The sequence below is a fragment of the Nymphalis io genome, chromosome 30 (assembly GCF_905147045.1).
Source record: "Nymphalis io chromosome 30, ilAglIoxx1.1, whole genome shotgun sequence".
NCBI lineage: Eukaryota > Metazoa > Arthropoda > Insecta > Lepidoptera > Nymphalidae > Nymphalis > Nymphalis io.
The window spans coordinates 3,812,756-3,839,011 of NC_065917.1; the positions used below are offsets into that span (position 1 = coordinate 3,812,756).

General features: G+C 39.8%; 2 protein-coding genes across 4 annotated transcripts in view; one reads left to right on the top strand and one right to left on the bottom strand.

Annotated features, from left to right (window-relative positions):
- LOC126779918 (leishmanolysin-like peptidase) overlaps positions 1-26,256 on the bottom strand; it is a 91,852-nt gene that overhangs the window by 18,585 nt on the left and 47,011 nt on the right. For all 3 annotated transcript variants that reach the window (XM_050504106.1, XM_050504105.1, XM_050504104.1), the window contains exons 5-9: positions 10,741-10,852; positions 9,551-9,680; positions 8,279-8,447; positions 6,424-6,561; positions 1,693-1,758 (exon numbers count right to left, since the gene is read on the bottom strand). In XM_050504106.1, coding sequence (XP_050360063.1) covers positions 1,693-1,758; positions 6,424-6,561; positions 8,279-8,447; positions 9,551-9,680; positions 10,741-10,852 — 615 coding nt within the window. The remainder of the gene's footprint in view (positions 1-1,692; positions 1,759-6,423; positions 6,562-8,278; positions 8,448-9,550; positions 9,681-10,740; positions 10,853-26,256) is intronic.
- Positions 16,619-24,951, top strand: LOC126780060 (mucin-17-like). Its single transcript, XM_050504319.1, has 7 exons — positions 16,619-16,756; positions 21,416-21,616; positions 21,803-22,003; positions 22,871-22,964; positions 23,303-23,506; positions 24,023-24,161; positions 24,704-24,951. Exons 2-7 carry the CDS (start codon positions 21,419-21,421, stop codon positions 24,840-24,842), a joined length of 975 nt encoding a protein of 324 aa, XP_050360276.1. The 5' UTR covers positions 16,619-16,756; positions 21,416-21,418; the 3' UTR covers positions 24,843-24,951.

Below are 26,256 nucleotides of genomic sequence, written 5' to 3' on the forward strand. Positions count from 1 at the left end.
AATGGAAAAGAAGCAATTGATTAATCTGTATATAAAAAATCGACCAAATCTGTGTCTGTTTGTTTGTTTTACATAATTTCCGATTGATGATTGATGTCCTGATAGCCATTGCGAACTACGCAGGTGATATTATAGCATTAAGTGTATGCATACACAGAGACTCAATTTCAGTACAGTAACAGCCTGTTAATGTCCCACTGCTGGACTAAGGCCTCCTCTCTCTTTTGAGGAGAAGATTTGGAGCTTATTCCGCCACGCTGCTCCAATGCGGGTTGGTAGAATACACATGTGGCATAATTTCAATAAAATCAGACACATGCAGGTTTCCTCACGATGTTTTCCGTCACCGTCAAGCACGAGATGAATTATAAAAAAAAATTAAGCACATGAAAATTCAGTGGTGCTTGCCCGGGTTTGAAGCCACGATCATCGGTTAAGATTAACGCGTTCTAACCACTAGGCCATCTCAACTTTTACTGAGTCTATTTCATCACACTCATAATCTGATATGTCGGGAACAGGACTACTTTACATGCTTTTCAATGGCAACTTAAAAGACAGTCGCTCCGAGTCCTACTTAGCACAGAGGTTGTCCATCCGTACAGCGCGGAAATGCGGCCTGCATTATGGGCAGCTTTGCGTCTACTATTTTAATTTTGACTTAAATAATGAAAAAACAAAAATGCCATAGTTATATTTCTGTGTTAACGTGTAAAATTCGTATGTCTAAATAATAACATCGATTTGTATTTGTGGTATGATAGGCATTTGTGATTTAAAAAAAAAAACTTAAAAATATGGTTTTATCTAATCTGAGGTTCGAAGTCTGTACTTGTAATATTACGCCGAGATATATAACGTACTCGGAGGCAAATGAAAATAACAGTGGGATTCGATTTTGATGCTTAGACATGAGGTTCACCATTAAGAAATAATTGTGGTTTAATTTTAAGTATGTTTATGTTTAAAACGTAGTTATCTAGATATAGTATTGTATATATATATATATTTATTAAAAAAAAAGTTGAGATGATGAGTACACCTCCTTGCCGCTTTATTTATTTATTTATTTCATGTCCTCCACCCAAAGGTTGTCTGAAAGAGATCGCTCTTTTAGCGATAAGACCGCCTTTTGTACAAAATAGTTTTCGTTTCTTTATCTTTGTGTTTAAAATGGTTCTTTATATCTCTTATTCTAAACGATAAGCATTTATTTTTCATTAAACTTGGTATTGCCAAAACAAAATCTATTGCATATGCTTGTCTCTCGGGGCAACACCCTTGAGACGCCCTCAACTTACGAGGCTGGCGGACCGCACTACCGTGCCCTTAAATAGCGACGCCACTGATAATACCACAGATAATTCAAAATATCGACGGCGTCAATTTAACATTTTTTTCGTTAGAATAGGTTATGTGCTGCATTTTTTTCTTTTTTATATTTGCCGGGATGGCAAATGACTCTACTCCACCTGATGGTAAGTGGTAGTAGAGTCCAAACGCGACGACGGCCAGTACAGACGGGAAAAACGTTCTGCACTAGCCGCCTTCGCCCTGCCGGCCCGCAAGATGCCTCTTCACGCCTCGTTTGAAGGAACCCGGGTTGTAAGAGGAGGGGAACACGTGCAATGTTTGCCTAATTCTGCAAAATCTGATAGCAGAATTTATATTCGTGTGTATATACCTACTTACTCTTCGTCTAATGGCGGGTTGCCTGTGTCTGGTCTGCGTTCTGTGAGCGGTTCGCCATTTTCATCACTGAAAGTAAATATTTATTGCTTATAATTGAAATTGTATTATACCAACTTTGGAGTAGTCCACTAGATACTAGGTAGGGCTTTGTGGATGGCCGTCTGGGTACCACCCAGTCTTCAGATATTATACCGATAAACAGCAATAATATTGCGTTTCGGTTTGAAGGGTGAGTGTGTGTGTAGTACGGGCACAAGGGACTTAAAATCTTAGTTCCCAAGGTTGGTGGAGCACTGACGATGTAAGGAATATTGCTTAGATTGCCAACGTCTATGGGTGGTAATGACTTGACATCGGCTGATGTCATTACCACCTATTGACGTCCCGTCCACCACCTATTAAATAAAAATAAGCTAAGCTAAGCTAGCAAAGAAAAATTGCATCCTTGGAGGAAAATATTACCCGAAAGTTCATACGAAATAACAAATATTTTTTCCCAATATCATATACCATTAATATGTATGTAATCTATTTACATAAATTTTAATACTTTGTAATACCTATTTTCTTTTCACGACACTAATAGCTAGAAATATATAAAGCTTTAATATAAGACCGTTGGCGTGGTTGGTAGATGCTTGCCTTTCACGCCGTAGGTTGTGGGTTCGATTCCCACCCAGAACAGACATTTGTTAGCATAAACATGTCTGTTTGTCCTGAGTCTGGGTGTTTTTTTTTTTTATATATGCCCCGGGATGGCAAATGACTCTACTCCACCTGATGGTAAGTGGTAGTAGAGTCCAAACGCGACGACGGCCAGTACAGTTAGGAAGAATGTTCTGTACTAGCCGTCCCCGCCTTGCCGGCCCGCAAGATGCCTGAAGAGGCATCTTGCGGGCGTGAAGACGCCTCGTTTGAAGGAACCCGGGTTGTAAGAGGAGGGGAACACGTGAGCTGGTAAGGAATTCCATTTTTTGGTAGTGCGACAAAGAAAGGAGTTGCCAAATTTCTTTGTGCGCGATGGAGTTGATGTCACAGTTAGGCGGTGACATCGAGAACCAGCTCGCGTGGACTTAAGAAGGAAGGGGGAAGCAGGAATTAGAGAGAATAATTCCTCAGAGCACTCGCCGTGATACAGACGATAGAAAGCGCTCAGTGCTGCTATCTCGCGACGCAATTGTAAAGGTTCAAGGGTGTTTGTGACCTTTACGTCGCCAATAATGCGTACTGCACGTCGCTGCAACCGGTCCAAGGCCTCCATTAGGTACTTAGCGGAGCCATCCCAAAGGTGCGAGCAATATTCAACGCAAGACCGTACCTGTGTTTTGTATAACAGGCACAGTTGTTGTGGCGTGAAAAAACGCCACACCTTGTTCAGAACTCCGAGTTTTCGTGAAGCTGTTTTTATAATAGCCTCGATGTAATCCCTTGGACTAAGGTCGCAGCGAACGTCCATCCCCAGCATGGCGATTTTGCTTTGTATCATCAGCGGTGTGCCACAGAGGGAGGGATGAGGGTAAAATGGTGACTTTTTCGCTGTGAGAGTTGTCGCACACCTGTGTTTTCTTGGCATTAAACTCAACAAGATTATCAGAACCCCATTTGGCGATGGTATAGCTATAATGTCCTATCGAGTTCAATAACAAGATTCTTCCGCCTCTCCTCAATATCCGCTCACCCAGCCACTGCGCGTCCGTGGTATCCACCATGCACTGTACTATCATCTGCATAGCAATGTATGTTCCCAAGAGAGAGAATATCATTGATATGCAAAAGAAAGAGTGTGGGAGATAGCACAGATCCCTGGGGGACGCCAGCATTCACTACATAGAATTGTGAAGCGCAACCATCTACTAAAACACGAAGGCTACGCTTGTGTAGGAAGCTGGCAATCCAGGTGCATAGCTGAGCAGGCAGACCATATGCCGGTAGCTTGGAGAGAAGACTTCTGTGCCAGACCCTGTCGAAAGCCTTGGAGATATCGAGGCTGACAGCCAACGATTCTCCATGCTTGTCGATAGCTTCACCCCAGAGGTGCGTTACGTACGCTAGAAGATCACCTGTGGACCGTTTTGGTCGAAACCCGTACTGACGATCATTAATTAGACAGTGATCTTCTAGGTAATGGATCAGTTGGTTGTTTAAAATCCGTTCCATCACCTTACAAAGTATTGAGGTGATAACTATTGGCCGATAATTTGCCGGGTCAGACCGATCCCCTTTTTTGGGAACCGCTTGCACATTAGCTCTTCTCCAAGCCTCCGGCACACATCCCGAAAAGAGAGAAAGTTGGAACAGGCGCGTTAACACAGGAGACAGCTCCGCCGCGCACTTCTTCAGCACAATGGCTGGTATTCCATCGGGACCGCTAGCTTTCCGTATATCGAGTGATTGCAGCTCCGCACGCACATCACGTTGCCTGATTTTGATGTCAGGCATCGTGTGGCCACATGAAGGTATTGTTGGTGGCTGCGCACTACAATCATCGATCAAAGAGTTGTCGGCAAAGAGTTTAGCCAGGAGGTCGGCTTTCTCCTGCGGACTGTGAGCTAGCGATCCGTCCGGATTTCTGAGCGGTGGCAGCGAAGGTTGGCAGAAATTGTTTTGCACAGACTTGGTCAGACGCCAGAAGCTACGGGAGCCCCTAGGATGCGAAATAAGGTCATGACCAATCTGTACAATGGGCTGTGCATCCGCTCTCGTGTATGCCTTCCTACAGGACTTGGAATTTTTATTGTAGTTTGCTTTTAGTGAGTCAATGTTAGATGCCCCGCTAATGCAGCCGTTGATCCACGCGCGATATGCCGCCTGCTTAGATGATACAGCGTCGGCACATTCACGCGTGAACCAACGGTTACGCGTACCCCTATTGATGAGATCTGAGCTAGGAATGTAGTATTCCATCCCTAACATGATCTCATCAGCAACAGCAGCGGCACTAGCTGTCGGGTCATTCCCACTGAAGCAACGTTCCTTCCAAGGGACTGACGCATAGTAATCGCGCATACCGTCCCAATCTGCCGACTTATAGTGCCAAACGCGACGTTTGCATACCGCTGATGGCGGCAGCTTGGCCTGTGGCACTTTGGTAGATATAAGGCCGTGATCCGAAGAACCAAGTGGAGCTTGAACCACAACCTGATATTCCACCGGGTGAGAAGTCAGCAGAAGATCCAGTAGAGAAGGCGCTTGCCCATCAATGTCTGGGATCCTGGTGGGCTGATCAACCAGTTGGGTCAAATCGTGTATGAGAGCAAAAGCATGAGCAGTTCTTCCAGCATGGTCAGTTTTGAGGGATTTCAACCATGATTCATGGTGAGCATTAAAATCCCCCAAAAACACCAATTCCGCGTTAGGAAACTGCTCTTGCGCAGCATCTGCCACCCGACTAAGATGGTCGAATAATCGGCTTGTCTCCAAGTCACCATTGTGGGATCTGTAGAGGCACACGTAGACTCGACTCTGACGAACCAGGTCCACACGTACCACCAACATGGAGAAGGAGGGGTCCTCCAAGCAGCGCAATCGGTGACAACAAACATCCGCCCTGACGAACAAGCATACTCCGGCTTTCGCTTTAAAAGATTCTTCAAGCATGTAGCCGGGATAGTTAAGGTAGCTGGTGTCGGCAGGGCGGAGTATTTGCGTCTCCGTGAGAAACAACATTGCTGGCCGTGCTGTCTCGAGATGGTGGTGGACAGCGTTGAGGTTAGCGTGGAGTCCTCGGATGTTAGAGTGGTAGGTGGGAGTGTGCACCGCTGAACGACCGTTATTTCTTATTTGCGCTACCATTTGGAAATTAGGAAAAGAGACGTGAGGCGAGCGACGTATTGCCACGATAGGGATAGGCAAAGTATGGAGTCGTGTTTTTCCCAAATGTTTGCCAAAAAGGAAAATATACTGATCCGCCGGACGGAAGGGCCCCCGAACCCCCCCGGAAGTGGCCGCCGGGACCCCACCTTCCGGTCACCAACCGGCACGACGGTCCACCCCGAGATTATGCGTGGCCTGGTGGGGCAGCCTCGCGAGCTGGTTAGGCACGCTCGGGCCCCTGTACTATGCCACGGGCGGCCAGCGGAACAGCCGTTTCTTCGGGTCTCCCTGTCCGGCAGGTCAATACAGTTTCCCCCGGCATTGGTTCAACAGCCGTCTCCACTGGACCAACACCCATCGCGGCAATACTCGCTCGGGCACTGGCTGTACGCTGGCTGACCTCGAAACGCGGCTGCAAGCCACTTCACGAGTTTTTCACCATGCGTACGGTGGTGACAAGCCAGGCGGATGTTAGCATCCTACCACCAGATGAGCAGATGGTCGCTCAGATATCCCTTAGTCGCCTCTTACGACACCCATGGGAAAGAGAGGGGCAGTGAAATGTATTCTTTCTCCGTCACTGCACGGATAATTATCTATTGTATTACACGGTGTAATTATCTATATTAATAAGTATTTACAAAAGAAAAGTAGTATATGTAGTATTTCAGTTATTTGGTTTCCATAGCACGAGCTCTGCTTAGTTTGGGATCAGATGGCCATGTGTGAATAATGTCTCAGGATATTATTATTATTATATATTATCGTTTTTTTTAATTTACCATCAGAATTGATATAAAAATATACAAATCAGAAATTAAAAATAGCTGTACACAACCACAAATCCCCATTGAATCGTAACACTGATCCTCTGGGTGAGTGAATCGTTTCTCCTGACCAGCAAAATATGGAACTAACCGATAGAATCCGAAGAGTGACACGCTGAATCCCAACGCGTGTAACATCTCATGTTTGACAGTTGACAGGACAGACGGCAGGTCCCGATATTTGGTTGACAATTCACCGGGACAGAAGTTGGCGTGACCAGCTACTGGCCTGAAATGAACATTTTCATTAAAATAACAATCATTAGAATTATTATCACCCCTTTTTGTAAGCTGAATATCATATTTTCATTTATGTTGAACAACAAATATTGGTCAACAATGTGACTTATGATTTATGATTTGAGTCGTTGGACGGAGGCTAGATTTAGGGACAATCCCGAGGTCTTGGGTACACCTGTGCTTTGAAAAGCACGTGAAGTCGATGGTCCTGCATCTGATTGTTTTCCGGTCGTGTATAGCCTGTTGTGCCTATCCTCCTGTCGTGGCCATACAAGAGACTAGCCAACTAGCCAACTCAAAGCCACATGCATTCATACATGCATGCATTCATGCATAGCTTGAAGTGTAAATATTGTCAATTGCCGGTTTTGTTTTTTCTTCTTGTATCTGTATCTCCATAAACGATATTAATGTTATTTAAATATACCTCCAATAATTATTACCACGCAGGATCACAATTTACGGTTTAGGATTAAAAACTTATGAAGTCGTATAGTCCAGCGACTACATAACTCGGAATGTGTGCCTTCCTTGAGGACTTCCTTCCTATTAGTTGTTTTCGACCCAGGGCTAAGGCTTTGTCTCAGCATTGGTCTTCGCACGGATAGATAAGAAAAATCTAAGAAAAATGTATTTTGGATAGGATTTGCGTAAAATCCATTACTGGTGAAGGAACTGTTACAAATTTCAAGCCAATCGGTTTAAGAGCTCTCGTGATGAGTGATATTTCTTTTAAACCTCACCTTGTAAAACCTCACCTTGAATATTTGATTGAAATATGGGGAACTTCTGCCAGTACTAACTTAAAAAAATTACAAATAAAACAAAATCATAAAACTACTTTTTCACTATAATTATCGATCTCCTACTGAAAAAGTGTATAACGAGACAGGGTTGACGACAGTGTCGCAAATATATAAATATAACCGTGTCTATTAGTGCAAAAGATTTTGAACAAAAACATTAAAAAAAAACTATCGTTCACAAAAATAGGACAAACACAGAAGCGGATAACTAAACGGATGAATAATATGTCTCATACGACCAAGAACCAACTACGGTAAAAAAAGCATATTGTTTGAAGGAGCACGGTTATACACGAACTAACTTATAGCATTAAGGATATTCAGTCTTTATCTTTATACAAAAAAAAAAAACCTAAAACATCTTAAAACAGTTCTCTAGGTCCTGAAGCATTTGTTATAAAATTGTTTTAAGTATAATTAAATGGTATCAACAACTAATTTTCTATATTTTTATTTGATTATTGTATTTTTCTTACAAAATTTTAATGTATAAATTAGTTATAGAAAATAATATTAATTGCTATCCAATTGATACGTTATATTGCATCTTGTTTTGTCATACCCACATTACTTAGGTTAGCTTCACTCCATGTTTCAATGTTAAAGTGTTGGCTTATGTGAGACTTATTTTGTTATCAAATGTTTGTGTTATATTAGTACGTTTCCCTAATATAATATATAATAAATATTTATATAATTATTATTTTAAGTGAAGAGTCTAATTTGTTGTTCTTTATTTTTATGTACCGCCCGTATGTTGTATATATGTATAATATTTAAGTATGTAATCTTCTTTTCTCAAATATTTAAATTATTAGATTACTTATTTTATTTTAGACCAACGACTATTATTACAACAATTGTCAATCAACTTAAGAATAAAACACTAAACACACTTACCGATCTAAAGCTGATTCCTGTTGACAATGCGACGCGTACGCAACGGTTAAGCCACGCCTACACCTCTCAGTTTCCACCGCGCTGACGTACAGCACGAAATCTGTATTCTCAACGCCGATTGGTTCCTCATCGAATTCATCTGTTACCGGTGGTGTCTCCGTCTCCATATCTGGAGAAAGAAATTCAAGGGTAAGCGCTTAAGAAAGACTGCGTAAGCAAAACATTATAACACTTCTTACAACCCGGGTTCCTTCAAACGAGGCGTGAAGAGGCATCTTGCGGGCCGGCAAGGCGGGGACGGCTAGTACAGAACATTCTTCCCGACTGTACTGGCCGTCGTTGCGTTTGGACTTTACTACCACTTACCATCAGGTGAAGTAGTTATTTGCCCTCCCGGCAAATATAAAAAAAATCTACATATATTCTTTGATTCTAACTATTTCTACTGATTTTCTTGCCAGTTCTTAGAGGAATCTACATTCACAACCTGTGGTAGCTTTTCATTCAGTTTCAGTAACATGGCGATTCAAAATTACCCTTAAAGCCTATTTAAATAAAGACGTTTTTTCTATTCGCTTCTATAATAAAATTCCACAAATAATTTTAGCTTTATTCAAATTGTATTTAATTATCTATGTATGTAGCTTGATCGGAAAATAGCTACATAGTATCTGGAAAGTTCTCGATAGAACCAAGGTTCCGAATCGATGTTGACTTTAAATTTAACTTAAAAAAATTACCCCCAGAATGTACATGTCTAAAAAATATTCATCAACATCGTGACAACCACCATTTATCGTTTGAGTCTGTCTAGTCTGGAGGCAAGATATAGGCCAATCAATAGGGTCAGTGAAGTCGATGGTCCTGCATCTGATTTTTTTCCGGTCGTGTCGGGATAGGCATCTTCCTGTCCTCTTGGCTGTAACCATTCTCAAGAGACTAGCAAACTGCCCAGTTTAATGCCAGATGCATTCGAAATCCTAGGGGGTGGAAAATCCAACACGACTAGAGAGAGTTCAGACGCAGGACCAATAGCATGAAGTGTATATATTGTCAATTGCCGATTTTGTCTTTTCATCTATTATCTGGAAAGTTTAAGTTTTAGTTCTCGACAGAACCAACGTTCCGAATCGATGTTGACTTTAAATTTAACTTAAAAAATGTACCGCAAGAACGTACATATCTGTGAAAAAAGATATAATGATAATAAAAAAGGATGGCTATCACAAATGAGACAGAAAATTATCTGTCTCATTTGCGTTGCTACATCACCTGTCACTTCGGAGCCATAATTGAGTGCGTTCCCTGATATTTCCGTTGCTGTGATCTCGTCTTCCAAGTTGATCTTCTCGCGGGGCAGAGCCCTGCAGTTATGCCCCGTGCTGTTACACACGTAACACGGCTGGAAGAAAGATTTCATTAACTAACTAACTAAATGAAGGAGTCATTACAGATTTGCCGCCCCATCGAGCACTTGTGTTTTCGTAGTTCGCTAGTCCCAGGAGAATGACCATCGTGGAAAAAGTATATTATTTTAATTATAATTAGTGTAATACATACACTAATTAAGTATAATTAAAATAATTTACATTAATAATTCATATTTTAAATGTTAAATGTAAAACAGAAACCGTATTCCTCTGAGACATAACTAAAGTAAAATATTACTTAAAATAAAAGTCTTTCTGTCACGAAAACTATTACAATATTCATAATGTGCTGCTAGTTAATCCCTAGCCATGAAATAAATTTAAGGCCGATTATATTTCTTTTTGCGTCAATTTAAATTAAAAAATAATAATTACGGCCTTACTTATAAAAATTGTTTAGCTGGTGAATAGTTAAACAATGCTGTGTCTTCTTCTTTCGTCAAATCAATGATGAAAGAAAGAGAGAAATCAGTGCTTAACTTTTTTTTAAATTATAATACCATTGCCAGTTTTTTTTATTACTAATATTCATATTTACCCCTCAAATTAGGCGTAAAGCTTGTTTTAGGAGTGGCGACCAAAGCCCAAGAGATTCGAAATTGTGACTTTTACATCGTTTATAAATGAGCATAAAAATAACTAAATCTTATTCATCAAAAATATTACACCCCGTCTTATTGCCTCTACTGGTGTCAGCTGGTTCATTTTTCGCCTAGAGGATTGGAATTGCGATTCAAAGGGGAAATGCTGCTGGCATTCTTGTCACCATTCCACGCAGTCACGATTTGTACAGTAACTATTTTTAATTATTTTTTGGGAATAATATTATATGTACATGAACTATTAATTATAAAGTTATAGGTAAAAAATAAATAACAATAATCTTTCTCTAATAATCCGGCAATCCAACGCGATAGATGGAGATCCGGATAGAGTTCGATCGCAAGACCAACGGCGGTACCAGGGTACCAGGGGTTGCACAAAGCCCTACCATTAAGTCAAATAGCTTGTCAAGAATACCTGAGTACTTACATTAAGATGGCGCTCTGGTACCTTCACTTCTCCACACATCGTTTCTGTACTGCACGCGTCTATACAATGGGACCTCCCACTCCTGATGAAGACCTGACGTGTTGGACATTTCCTGTAAAGATTATTTAATTAAATTAATAACAAAATATAATATACATATGTAGACAGATGGGCAATTGGACCACTTGACGGTAAGTGGTCACAATTCATAGATATTGGCTCTGTATATTAACCATAACGTACCCTTAGGAGTACCTCAAGGATCACACCTAGGTCCAACATTCTTCTTAATTTTTATAAATGATTTGGCATTTGATATAAAATCTAAATTCAAGATGTTTGCAGATGACTTGAAAATTTACAGAACCATTGAAAGCCAAGCCGATGTCGAAGCTTTACAACATGACATTGATACTGCTATTGAATAGCAAGACGTTTTGTTTGCCTCATACAAGAAGCAATCTTGGTCAGCATGGTCCGCTGTATAGAATGCTATCTTTTGCTAACTGTTTTAGAGATACTATAAATATCTTTAACGATAATATCAGGGCCATTAAAAAGAAAATGTCTACACAAATGGGTTAATTTTTAGTTCTATTTTTATATTATTTAGTTACTTTTTAGTTTAGTACTGTTTTGCTTTTTAGTTATTTATTTTTATTTTATGGGTGATAGTTTTTATAAGTTTCAGTTTTTAATGTAATTTTTTTTTTTTTTTGCTTTTTAGCCCTCATATAAGTCAACATCGAGAAGACTCAATTGTAAATATTTTCAGTTAAATGTATTATTGTATGTCATTGTTGATTATATAATTGTAGTCAGTTTTGTGGACTAAAAAAAAAGGCCATCCCTTAATGCAATAAGCCCTACCACCGCATCGCTTCCCTTTTTTTCGAAATGTCTAGTTGCTGTTAGACAGAGTGGCCTCTACAGCGTCACTGGGGGAGGGGGGTATGGGTGGCCGAGATGAACCCAGCCGGATGTTGGGAGCCACACGAGGGGCTCAAGAGAGTCGGACGTCCTAAGGGTGCCTCCTGTGAGGCCGGACCTCGGCTTAGGACGCCGTTGATATCGGGAGGGGGAATAAATCGCGCTCTGAATATTATAACACATATTTCAATTTAACACACATATATAAATAATTGTCCGCTTCGCACGGATAGGTATGAGGAAAAATGTATTTTGGATAGGATTTGCGTAAAATCCTTTCATAGTAAGAGTCTAAGTCGGGGAAGGAGTAACTGTGAAAAACATCAAGTCAATCTGACGGATGCTTTAGGAGATTTCTTGATGAGAGGTATTTCATATATACATGTCAGAGATAATAAATTTAAGCGGGTATATGACGTCACTTATTAGAATAGCAACACCGCACAACGTGATGTATGTCATACAGGTTTGTCGGTTGTCAGACGTCAAGTGTAAAAAAAAAATATAATATGGATGCCTATTTTATTGTACAGACGAATGATATATTTTTTTTTTTTATATTCGCCGGGAGGGCAAATGACTCTACTCCACCTGATGGTAAGTGGTAGTAGAGTCCAAACGCGACGACGGCCAGTACAGACGGGAAAAACGTTCTGCACTAGCCGCCTTCGCCTTGCCGGCCCGCGCCGGTGCCGCCCTCTTCACGCCTTGTTTGAAGGAACCCGGGTTGTAAGAGGAGGGGAACACGTGAGCTGGTAAGGAATTCCATTTTTTGGAAGTGCGACAAAGAAAGGAGTTGCCAAATTTCTTTGTTCGCGATGGAATTGATGTCACAGTTAAGCGGTGACATCGAGAACCAGCTCGCGTGGACTTAAGAAGGAAGGGGGAAGCAGGAATTAGAGAGAATAATTCCTCAGAGCACTCGTCGTGATACAGTCGATAGAAAGCGCTCAGTGCTGCTATCTCACGACGTAATTGTAAATGTTCAAGGGTGTTTGTGACCTTTACGTCGCCAATAATGCGTACGACACGTCGCTGCAACCGGTCCAAGGCCTCCAGTAGGTACTTAGCGGAGCCATCCCAGAGGTGCGAGCAATATTCCACGCAAGACCGTACCTGTGTTTTGTACAGCAGGCACAGTTGTTGTGGCGTGAAAAAACGCCGCACCTTGTTCAGAACTCCGAGTTTCCGTGGAGCTGTTTTTATAACAGCCTCGATGTAATCCCTTGGACTAAGGTCGCAGCGAACGTCAATCCTCAGCATGGCGATTTTGCTTTGTATCACCAGCGGAGTACCACAGAAGGAGGGAAGAGGGGAAAATGTTAACTTTTTCGCTGTTAGAGCGCATACCTGTGTTTTCTTGGCATTAAACTCAACAAGATAATCAGAGCCCCATTTGGCGATGAGCTCTAATGTCCTATCGAGTTTAATGACAAGATCCTTCCACCTCTCCTCGATTTCCGCCCGCCCAGCCACTGCGCGTCCGTGGTATCCACCATGCACTGTACTATCGTCTGCATAGCAATGTATGTTCCCAAGAGAGAGCATATCATTGATATGCAAAAGAAAGAGTGTCGGAGATAGCACAGATCCCTGGGGGACCCCAGCATTCACTACATAGAATTGTGAAGCGCAACCATCAACTAAACACGAAGGCTACGCTTGTGTAGGAAGCTTGCAATCCAGGTGCATAGCTGAGCAGGCAGACCATATGCCGGCAGCTTGGAGAGAAGACTTCTGTGCCAGACCCTGTCGAAAGCCTTGGAGATATCGAGGCTGACAGCCAACGATTCTCCATGCTTGTCGATAGCTTCACCCCAGAGGTGTGTTACGTACGCTAGAAGATCACCTGTGGACCGTTTTGGTCGAAACCCGTACTGACGATCATTAATTAGACAGTGATTTTCTAGGTAATGGATCAGTTGGTTGTTTAAAATCCGTTCCATTACCTTACAAAGTACTGAGGTGATAGCTATTGACCGATAATTTGCCGGGTCAGACCGATCCCCTTTTTTGGGAACCGCTTGCACATTAGCTCTTCTCCAAGCCTCCGGCACACATCCCGAAGAGAGAGAAAGTTGGAACAGGCGCGTTAACACAGGAGACATTTCCGCTGCGCACTTCTTCAGCACTATGACTGGTATTCCATCAGGACCGCTAGCTTTCCGTACATCAAGTGATTGCAGCTCCGCACGCACATCACGTTGCCTGATTTTGATGCCAGGCATCGTATGGTCACATGAAGGTATTGTAGGTGGCAGCGCACTACAATCATCGATGACGGAATTATCGGCAAAGAGTTTAGCCAGGAGATCAGCTTGCTCTTGCGGACTGTGAGCTAGCGATCCGTCCGGATTTCTGAGCGGTGGCAGCGAAAGTTGGCAGAAATTGTTTTGCACAGACTTGGTCAGACGCCAGAAGCTACGGGAGCCCCTAGGATGCGAAACAAGGTCATGACCAATCTGTACAATGCGCTGTGCATCCAGTCTCATGTATGCCTTTCTACAGGACTTGGAATTTTTATTGTAGTTTGCTTTCAGTGAGTCAATGTTAGATGCCCCGCTAATGCAGCCGTTGATCCACTTGCGATATTCCGCCTGCTTAGATGATACAGCATTGGTACATTCACGAGTGAACCAACGGTTACGCGTACCTCTACTGACGAGATCTGAGCTAGGAATGTAGTATTCCATTCCCAACATGATCTCGTCAGCAACAGCATATGGTGTATCCGTCAGTAGTGCGTGTGATCGTTTGTCGAGCGACCCCCTTGGTCTCTAGTTCTCTTGCTCTCAGGACAGCGCCAGCGCTGGATTTGCGTACTGACTGATTTAATAAAATCAATATATTGGACGACAATGGCGGCCATTTCCATGGCAATCCATTTGAATCCGCGACATACATATGTTCAGAATACAGAATTCAGTTCAGAATAGTCATAGTGGCATGCCATCATTTCCTGAGGGTTGTTCAATTATATACATTTTAAGGCATTATTTAATATGCATAAATTATCATACACATATTATAAATGCGAAATTTTGAACAAAGGGCATTTTTTTTATAAAATGGGTAGGTGGACGAGCAAATGGGCCACCTGATGGCAAGTGGTCGACAACGCCCATGGAAATTGGCATTGAAAGAAATGTTCATCATCGCTTACATCATCAATGCGCCATCAACCTTGGAAACTAAGATGTTATGTCCCTTGTGTCTGTAATTACACTGGCTCACTCACCTTTCAAACCGGAACACTACAATACCAAGTACTGTTGTTTTGTGGTAGAATATCTGATGGTAGTACCTACCCAGACGAGTTTAAAATATACATAGACTACTTTTTATACATAACACGCGAGCGAAAATAATAAACTTTTTTATTTATATACTAGCTAACCGACCCGTCTTCGCATGGTCTGAGATGTGTCTGACGCTGATTCTGGGTAATTTACGAGTATATATTAATAGTGGTATTACATAGTAGAAACATAGGTTGAATGGACTGCTAGTTGGTCTAGTGCCTTGATGTAAGGCCCAGAGGTTCTGGGTTGAATTGCCAGGTCGGGCCAATAAAAAGTTATTGGGTTTTTCTGTCAGAAAATTCTCAGTAGCAGCCCGGAGTCTGGAAGTTGGAAGTGTACACTCCCGAGCCTCGGAAAGCACGTAAAAACCGTTCCTACGCCTGAACCCTTTTCGGTCGTGTCGGATTGCCGTCCCATTAGATTATGAGAGTTAGGGAATAGAAAGTGCACCTGTGTTTGCGCACACACTTGTGAACTAAAATATGTCCAGAGTTGGCTAGTACTTTATTAGCCGTCGTGGGCGAAATCGGTCAGGACATCCTTTTTAGAAGATTTATTCGTGTATTTGGGTCTCAAAACTGTACGGCTATTCTTTAAGAATAAACTCGAAACTCACCGCAGAAAACGGTCGTGAAATATCAGAAAGTGATATGCGACATTGACCGTAATAATCATAACATATCAAGGATACACGCATCAAAATAGTATATCACAAATAATTTGTCGACAATTCACGGGTGAATCCAGGGAATTCATTTTTTTTCCCTTTTCTGGCGTGTATCTACGGTATTTGAGCGCAAAATATTCTGCCAATGTCACGTTGGTAGGGCATGGTGCAAGCTCGTCTGGGTAGGTACCACCCACTCATCAGATATTCTACCGCAAAACAGCATTACTTGATATTGTTGTGTTCCGGTTTGAAGGGTGAGTGAACCAGTGTAATTACAGGCACAAGGGACATAAAATCTTAGTACCCAAGGTTGGTGGCGCATTGGCTATGTAAGCGATGGTTGACATATCTTACAATGCTAATGTCTAACGGCGTTGGTGACCACTTACCGTCACGTGGCCCACATACTCGTCCGCCTTCCTATTCTATATAAAAAAAAGCGTATAAAATAGATGACTTATGATATGAGATTATTCGGTTTCAAATTTCGAATCGTTTAATGATGATTAGTGAAAAGTATGTTATTCTACAGTAGATATATATTTGAACACAACATTTAAATAATATAAAAATATAATTATAATTATAATTTTAATTTATTTCTTACAATACATTTAATTAGATATATGATAAATTGTGAGTAAACTAATGTCAAAAGAAATTTCATGTTTACAGGACATTGGATGTCAGAGGGAAGATATTCATATAGAGAATCTTGGAGCTTGGAGCAATTAAAAAATATGTGATCAATTGAACCTTCATCTAAGCCGCATTCACAAATGGAGTTGTCTTTAATAAGGGAATTCTTACGAACAATGTTACGTTTACATGACAGCTCGTTTCATTTCTTTTTCGACAAACGCCTGCCCGTGACATTAATTATTGTATCCAATCGACAAAAAAGTTCTGTGAACCTTTATTTACCTCAAAGTAATATCCGTTATCTTATCGCACAGATAACGTATCATAGCTACGTAGCAAGTCCAATTGTCAGTCAGATTTTTTACGTACAAAGATTTGCAATTAAAAAAAAATGTATATCGATCTAACCAGTTACAAAAGATGTTTTCATTATTATATATAATTTAATTGTATCCTTCAAAGTGTTATATTGGTAAGTTAACAATCATTTTAATATAAATAATATTGTGTGTTTAATGGTTATGTATAAAATAATATATATATATATAAACACATAAAAGGATTGGTATAAATCGTGAGTAGTGTTCAAGTTCCATTTATAAATGAATACAAGTCGAATTGAATTTGTCATCATTTAATCAACACGGCGCCATATTGTATTTTTTTTTCTTAAATTTAAAAATTCGATAACCGGAAATGTTAATTATTTATAAATTCGTAGATATTTCGTCATCAAATTTTAATATTAAACGAAATAAAATATACTTGAATTTGAATAAGATAATTTTATATAACATTACTTTTTTTTTTGTTATTTACATAGAGATTCGTTACTACATACTTTTATTTAATAATATAATAATATCCTGGAACATTATTCACACACGGCCATCTGATCCCTAACTAAGCAGAGCTTGTACTATGGAAACCAGAAAACTGATATACTACATATACTACTTTTCTTTTATAAATACATACTTATATAGATAATTACACCCAGACTCAGGACAAACAGACATGTTCATGCACACAATATCTGTCCTGGGTGGGAATCTAACCCACAACCTTCGGCGTGAAAGGCAAGCCACCAACCACGCCAACCGGCTCCTCAAAATATATAAATATTATAAATGCAAAAGTTTGTTTATTTGTTTGTTTTTTACGCCCTCACGTCTCAACAATTCAAACTATCATCATGAAACTCTGCTCGTTGTCAGAGATGCTGATAACGGCGTAAACACACAAAGAAAAGTGACCACCGTGGCCGAATCGGTCAGGAAGGGATTTATTTATTTCTTAAGTCTTTATTGAACACAATTTCGAAATAGTATATAAAAGAACAGGTAATATTTATTTATTTATTTACAAAATATAAATAAACATTACAGGTTGAACGGAAAGCGTTTACTTACTTAATTAATACACTTACTTAATTAGTACAGTTTGTATATATTCCGCTGCCGTTTTGCGAAATACAGCAGGTGATGAGTTAAACGAGTCAAGGCCTGGATTCCAGGCCAGGACACCATTGAGCAAAGTAAACGCGCGTGTCAAAGGTGACTCGCTCACCAGTACCAATCGACAACCGCACCGCAAATAGCTTGTGTCGACGAGCGTTAGTCTATTTTTCAGAAACGCTCAACGACATTAGCTCTACCACTACCGTAACAGCCTGTGAATGACCCATTGCTGGGCTAAAGGCCTCCGCACCTCTTTTTGAGGAGAAGGTTTGGAGCTTATTCCACCACGCTGCTCCAATGCGGGTTGGTGGAATACACATGTGGCAGAATTTATGTGAAATTAGACACATGCAGATTTCCTCACGATGTTTTCTTTCACGGTCAAACACGAGATGAATTATAATCACAAATTAAGCACATGAAAATTCAGTGGTGCTTGCCCGGGTTTGAACCCACGATCATCGGTTAAGATTCACGCGTTCTTACCGCGTTACTAGGCCATCTCGGCTTTTTTTTTCTTTTCTTTTTTTTTCCTACTTGCTCTACCACTAAGAGGTTTAAAAAGGTACCCCTGAGTAACTGGAAGAAATAGTTTAGCAAGGTGTCGCACTTCGAGGGAATCGTATCCGGTTATTCCTTGTACAAATAAACTAGAATAAAAATAAGGATACCCTACGAAGAATCCGTTTTACTTGTCTTAAAGCCACCTCAAGATTTTTTTTGGAATTTCTCCACCATGAGTTTGTATTTTACCTCATGTGGACTCCAAATAACTGAGTTACTTTCTTACTTGCTTCTGACGAAACAGTTGTACAAAATTTTGACCCCACTTTCAATGTTTTTTGACTGCCTCAAAACAAAACCTAGGGATTTGTATTTGTTTTAGTAATATTGTAAACGTGGTCGGTAAAGCTCAGGTTATCACTCATCAAGACTCCTAAGTCTTTGATAGTAGATTGCCGCCCTAAAACATAATCGTACTTGACCGACGTGTTTGCGTGTGTAAACGATATTATAGAGAACTATTCATCATTAAACATAAGCTTATTCCGCTTACTCCATTCTCAAACATTTTGGATGTATTTTTGTAACAACAAGCATTCCGGTGGCGTTTTGCTATTCAAACGACTGTTATTCAGGATATAACTCGTTATACTTTTGAAATTTGCACGTGGTTAACTGCAGATTCTCGTTTATATCGACGTCATTAGTTAAGAAATAATTAAACAATACCGAGATAAGCCAATATGGTAACTCGCGATAAATTTTATTTTTACGCAATGTCTATATTTGGCGAAAAATTTACCATTTCAGCGCGTATTAACACACACTATATATAACACACCTCTGGGGTGAAGCTATCGACAAGCATGGAGAATCGTTGGCTGTCAGCCTCAATATCTCCAAGGCTTTCGACAGGGTCTGGCACAGTAGCCTTCTCTCCAAGCTACCGGCATATGGTCTGCCTGCTCAGCTATGCACCTGGATTGCCAGCTTCCTACACAAGCGTAGCCTTCGTGTTTTAGTTGATGGTTGCGCTTCACAATTCTATGTAGTGAATGCTGGGGTCCCCCAGGGATCTGTGCTATCTCCCACACTCTTTCTTTTGCATATCAATGATATGCTCTCTCTTGGGAACATACATTGCTATGCAGATGATAGTACAGTGCATGGTGGATACCACGGACGCGCAGTGGCTGGGCGGGCGGAAACTGAGGAGAGGCGGGAGAATCTTGTCATTGAACTCGATAGGACGTTAGAGCTCATCGCCAAATGGGGTTCTGATAATCTTTTTGAGTTAAATGCCAAGAAAACACAGGTATGCGCTCTCACAGCGAAAAAGTCACCATTTTACCTTCATCCCTCCCTCTGTGGCACACCGCTGATGATATAAAGCAAAATCGCCATGCTGGGGATGGACGTTCGCTGCGACCTTAGTCCAAGGGATTATCGAGGCTATTATAAAAACAGCTTCACGGAAACTCGGAGTTCTGAACAAGGTGCGGCGTTTTTTCACGCCACAACAACTGTGCCTGTTATACAAAACACAGGTACGGTCTTGCGTTGAATATTGCTCGCACCTTTGGGATGGCTCCGCTAAGTACCTACTGGCCTTGGACCGGTTGCAGCGACGTGCAGTACGCATTATTGGCGACGTAAAGGTCACAAACACCCTTAAACCTTTACAATTGCGTCGCGAGATAGCAGCACTGAGCGCTTTCTATCGACTGTATCACGGCGAGTGCTCTGAGGAATTATTCTCTCTAATTCCTGCTTCCCCCTTCCTTCTTAAGTCCACGCGAGCTGGTTCTCGATGTCACCGCCTAACTGTGACATCAATTCCATCGCGCACAAAGAAATTTGGCAACTCCTTTCTTTGTCGCACTACCAAAAAATGGAATTCCTTACCAGCTCACGTGTTCCCCTCCTCTTACAACCCGGGTTCCTTCAAACGAGGCGTGAAGAGGCATCTTGCGGGCCGGCAAGGCGGGGACGGCTAGTACAGAACATTCTTCCTAACTGTACTCCCCGTCGTCGCGTTTGGACTCTACTACCACTTACCATCAGGTAGAGTAAAGTCATTTGCCATCCCGGAGCATATAAAAAAAAAAGTATTAGCGATCAGGACGGCGAGAAACGGTGAACTGTCAATTTTCTATTTCTAAAATCAATTAAGGACGATAGTGCTATCTCTTTTTAGTGTTTGAATTGAAAAAGGATAGCAAATGTTAGAACTACTACGACCGACGTTATTATGAAATTGCACGCTTCGATTTTTTTTATTGTTTGTTATGTTAGTGTTCGTCAATAGCGAACCAAAAAAACGTTAAAGGTAAAAAAAAGATACTGAACTGTTTCGCGTTTGCCCATTTATATTTAGAAGATTATATTCAATATTCATTTAATATTAAGTTTCGTAACTATTCATTAAATATTAATTGGGAGAGACTTTGCTTTGTTTGTATAATTTTCGCTGGAATATAAATAATTTAATTCGCTATCAATTTACGACGAACACATTGACCAATTATTATAATTAACGAAACGCTTTAGTTTAAAGCTCGCATTGTTTTTATATCAAACAATTTTATTAAAGTCTAATAATGATGTTTCAAAATTTAAATTTTGACGAATATTATTTTCTCTCCAAATTTTTTTTAAATCATGCAAATTCATAGTTTAGGCAAAGGAAGAACGTTTTACGTCCTAATCGATGCAACATTACACAGATAATTCAAACATCACGCGAATTTTTGAGAGAAACCTAATAAATTTTAATTCTAAGAATTATAGATATAAAGTAAATATAAAGTAATAATTTAACACATAATAAAATCGTGTAACGATAAATAAAAAAAATAAAAAACAATTTAATCCATTCGTAAAATCTCTTGGCAAGAAAATCTTATTAGGTTATATATTGAATTCGAATTTTGGAATTTTTTATATTAAAACGAATGTGTTTTTGGAAATTGATAGGAATTGAAATACCAATACATATAAATATCTTTTCTTCTTATTATAATAATATACAGCAGAGATATATGACGTCATAAGAGAGCGTCATGCCGTCTACCGGTAGGGCACCCGAATCGCCAAATAACAACCAATAATGGCGTCAGAGATATCTTAAAACAGATTAGTTCAATTCTTTTCTCATGTGTTTCCAGGTGATGACTACTCCTGGTAGTCAAGCTTCAATGTACCAAGGGTACCCTTACGTCAACCCAACTGTCATTGACGCACCATCAATCGACGCCGAGACTGCAGCGAAATGGTCGAACTTACCACGAAAACAGGTGGTACCAAAACAGCCCTTGACAAACGAACCCATTGTCTATATAGACATACCTGACAGTGGAACATCAGGTGTAAGTATATTTAACTTTATTTTTTATCATATATCACTCTTGGTGGTATATACCATCCAATCACATATTATACCACCAAACGAGAATACTAAGTATGTGTTCGGCTTGAAGGGTGAGTGAGCCAGTATAACTACAGACAGACAACATTGTTTTTTTCAAAATTCTGAAACCATGCCAATTCCACAGAGCAGCAGTTGTACCACAGAATCATCAAGACCAGCAGCAGTAGCTGGATCTGCATCTGGAGCTGCTGCAAGTAAAGTCGACCCTGATGATACTCCAGTTGTTTACATTGATTTACCAGAAAGTACAACATCAGTGACTAGCGATAATGAAAGGCGGAGAGGAGATACTGCTAGCGGACATAATAATTCAGGTTTCGTTGAAGTGAGTAATAAAATGCTAAATGATTATCATACTCATGTAAACGAGCTGCCGATAGAACGCCGGTAAAAATCATTCAAAGCTACTTCTCCCAATTATCCCCTGAACATTGAAATGTCCCTTCTTATGCTTGTTTTTTTTTTTTTAAACAAGTTACACATTTCAGCTTCCTAGACTCGGTAGTTTCGGTTTATAATTAGGACGTACGATTTTTTTATCAATCCGGGATTCGTGATAATTTCAACTCAATCCTTCATGGTGTATAAAGAATGCATTGTAAATCTTACACTTTCATTATATCAGGTTTTTGGAATCTGTTGAAAAGTTTTATAATATTAAGTTTAAAAAAAAAACAATAAAAGTCATTAGTACTAAGGTTTCTATGTAAAATATTTATTATAATTACCCTAAATTTCCACTGACTTTTCTTACGTCACTGCTGCACGCGATTCGCGAAGGACCTTCAAAGGTTCTGGCAATTAACAAGAGTTAATCTTGTCGCTAGTTAAGACCGGATGCAGAACAGGTCAGAACAGAACTTCGACGTTACGAACGCGACGACTTCCGAGTTCCGAAACTGCAATCTTTTAATAGGCTATGAAATACCAATATTCTGCCATTGTAAACATGTATTTCTTATATAAGCATATTTTGCGTAGGTCAAATGAAGTGAAAAGTGAAGGACAAGATGAAGGTTATCGCCTAGTTAGGAAGTCAATAGAATTATTTTTGAGTATCAACTAAAATAAGCCTACCACATGTCATGAACCTAGTTTTTATATTATAATTTTTTTCTTAGTTATATAAAAATTCTATATTTATGTATAAGGTTATGTGTTTTTTTTCTTAATAAATTATTATTATTTTCAGGAAACGATATTTTACGATCCGTTTAAAAATAGGAGGATTGATGTTGTACAAAATCGTGAATCGCCAGCACCTGGATCATCAAGCGGTCAAGCTGGTAAGATTTTTTTTTATATAGAATAGGAAGGCGGACGAGCATATGGGCCACCCACTCATCAGATATTCTACCGCAAAACAGCAGTACTTGGTATTGTTGTGTTCCAGTTTGAAGAGCGAATGAGCCAGTGTAATTACAGGCACAAGGGACATAACAACTTAGTTCCCAAGGTTGGTGGCGCATTGGTGATGTAAGCGATGGTTAACATTTCTTACAATGCTAATGTCTATGGGCGTTGGTGACCACTTACCATCAGGTAGCCCTATTTCTATTCCATAAAAAAAAAATTACAACCAAGTATCGTAATCCTATTTGACAAAAATATTCAAAAATTCCAGGACCATCGAGCCTCATATCATCACAATATGTCTCGAAGGAATCATTCGTTTATGGCTCGCAAAGCTCTCAAGTAAATTCAAGGCCATCGACAGTTGGAGACTACCTGATACCAGTGAACGAGTTCCCGAACCCACCACCAGCGTACTCTGAAGTGGATACGTCGCCAGCTCCAACACCAACTCGAACAGAAGTCATCGTACCAAGTGAGTATACATTATAAATAATGTTAAACCTGCCCCCTCCCCCTGTTTAAGCGCAAACTATGTACTTTTCTGTACCTCCTGATTTATAATATTAGTTAGACAGTAAAGCTGAGATTAGTACAGTGGAATAGAAAACGTGTTTTAATCGAAGATTGAGGAATCCAATCTCCATTTTAGTCTAACTCATCTCGCGCTCAGCGGCGAAGGTAACGACCTCCGTGATGGACAAACATATTACGTACCTACAAGTTTGTAGGGAACCCTTAGCGAGTCCAGTTTTTGTAAACGCCAGTACTTTATCAGAGTTTTCTGGCTAATAATGTGACGTTCCCCGAATAAATCCATTTCAATAACATTAATTATAATTTTAAAAACCTGAATTCCATGTTTTTACTGCTCCACAAATCAATCTACACCATTAAAGGACCCACTTAAGCAAGAAAAAAAAAATAACATCAAAATCGATCCATCCTTTTAGGAGGACTTAGATACATAACGAAGGCTTTATGTTTGCAGATCAACAGATGCCCATAGGCATAGCCAGCTCCGACAGGAAGCTGGTTTCATGCCCACACTGCAATGTCCGCGTGCACACTCTGGTTGTGCGAGAGAACGCATGTCTGACACACGCCATCGCCATAATTTTTTTACTCGTGTACGTATTTTTAAAGTCAACAGTCTTGGATGTGTTTATTTTTTATGGGCGTATGTGTTTATGGGTGATGTGATGTGTGTGTATTTCTATTTGATGCCTCGTTAGTCTGGTGGTTAGATATAAGGCAGGAGATACAGAAATCTTGGGTTCAAACCCCAGGTCGACCGATAAAAGGTTATTACGAATCTTATGAAGAATCTCAGTAGCAGTGTGGAAGTTTGAATTGTATACACTCTCTTGCCTCAGAAAGCACGTAAAGCCGTTGGTTCTGCGCCTGAACCCTTTCCGGTCGTGTCGATTAGCTGTCTCATCGGATTATGAGAGTTAGGGAATAGACAGTGCCCTACAATATCTCCTGCGCAGTTGTCTAACCTTTCTAGAGATGGCCGCCGTGGACGAAATCGGTCAGGAGGACTGATTATATCCAAATCAAGCCATATATGATTGATTATAACAGCAAACTTGGAACTTGATTTAGTAATTATAGAGGCCAAGACATATCTAAATGTTTGTTTTAATATTTTTTTATAATCTGTTCACAGATTCTTCCCAATTGGTATCCTGATATACTGCACGAATTATTTCAAGTACAGGAATCATTACTGCCCAAACTGCAATCTTTTAATAGGCTATGAAATACCAATATTCTGCCAAGGGATGACGTACACGAAAACAGATTAACGTTATATTGCAATTAAAAAAACAGCTATAAATATTTTATATATAAATATTTAATATCAATGACTGTTTTTTTACGCTAATATTTTATTAATATTATACACCTGTATAATCCTATGCCTTATAGACAGACAAATAAAAGAACTGTCTCTAAAAATATCGGCCGTTGTGTGTTTAGCAGTTGTGTCTATTAAAAAAAACTTATTGACAGCTGTCGTCAAGACGGTATGACAGATACATATGCATAAGGAACAATAAACAAACCTTAGATTTATATATTCCATGCAATTCGCTAACAGCTCTGCTGTATACACTACAAACATTTCTCTATTAATATATATATTGTATGTTAATGGAACTATAGCAGTGGTTTTTTTATTTAAAATAGCTAGACAGGCTGTCTAATGGACCATGTGATAAGCAACCAACACCGCAAATAAAAATCGACACTAACCCTACGAGCAATAGAATATAATAATAGTAACACAAATTATATAAATACAATAATAGTAACACAACACAATAATAGAAAGTATTGCTTAGTTTTGTGGTAAAATATGAGCCTACCTGATGACTTGCACAAAGCCCTACCATTTGGTAGGGCTTTGTGCTTCATGCACATGCCAATAACAATTGAAAAAAGTGTTGTACACACGCATAGAATAAGTGCAAATCACTAAATATATATAATATACGATTGTATTAAAAACATATATTTAAAGCACATTAAACAAGATCATGTATTTAAATATGATAAAAAAAAATTTTTTAAAACGTTTTCTGTTTTATTTTTATTATCTGAAAGAAAGAGACACGCGATATTGACTTTAACAATAATAATAATCAATGGATACACGCCTCAAAATACCGTATCACCGTAAATCGATTTACGACATTTCACGAATGAGATACGAAGCGACTTATTACAGAGAAACACTACTTTATATATATTTTATTTAACTAAGACTATATTATCTTCAATAAATAATATACATTTATTTAAATATTTATAAGATATATAACTTACATCTCCTGATTATACATATTCCGACCACAAAAAAAAGTAACATGACATGACAAGTATGACAAACAAACAATTTTGACATTGATTTAAAGCGATATTGGTCGAGATCTTGATATTCACTATGGACACAAAGAAAAAGTTATATATATATATATAAAGTTTACTGGTGGTAGAGCTTTGTGCAAGCTCGTCTGGGTAGGTACCACCCACTCATCGGATATTCTACCGCAAAACAGCAGCACTTGGTGTTGTTATGTTCCGGTTTGAAAGATGGAGCCAGTGTAATTACAGGCACAAGGGACATAACATCTTAGTTCCCGAGGTTGGTGGCGCATTGGCGATGTAAGCGATGGATCACTTACCATCGGGTAGCCCATATGCTCCTCTGGCTTC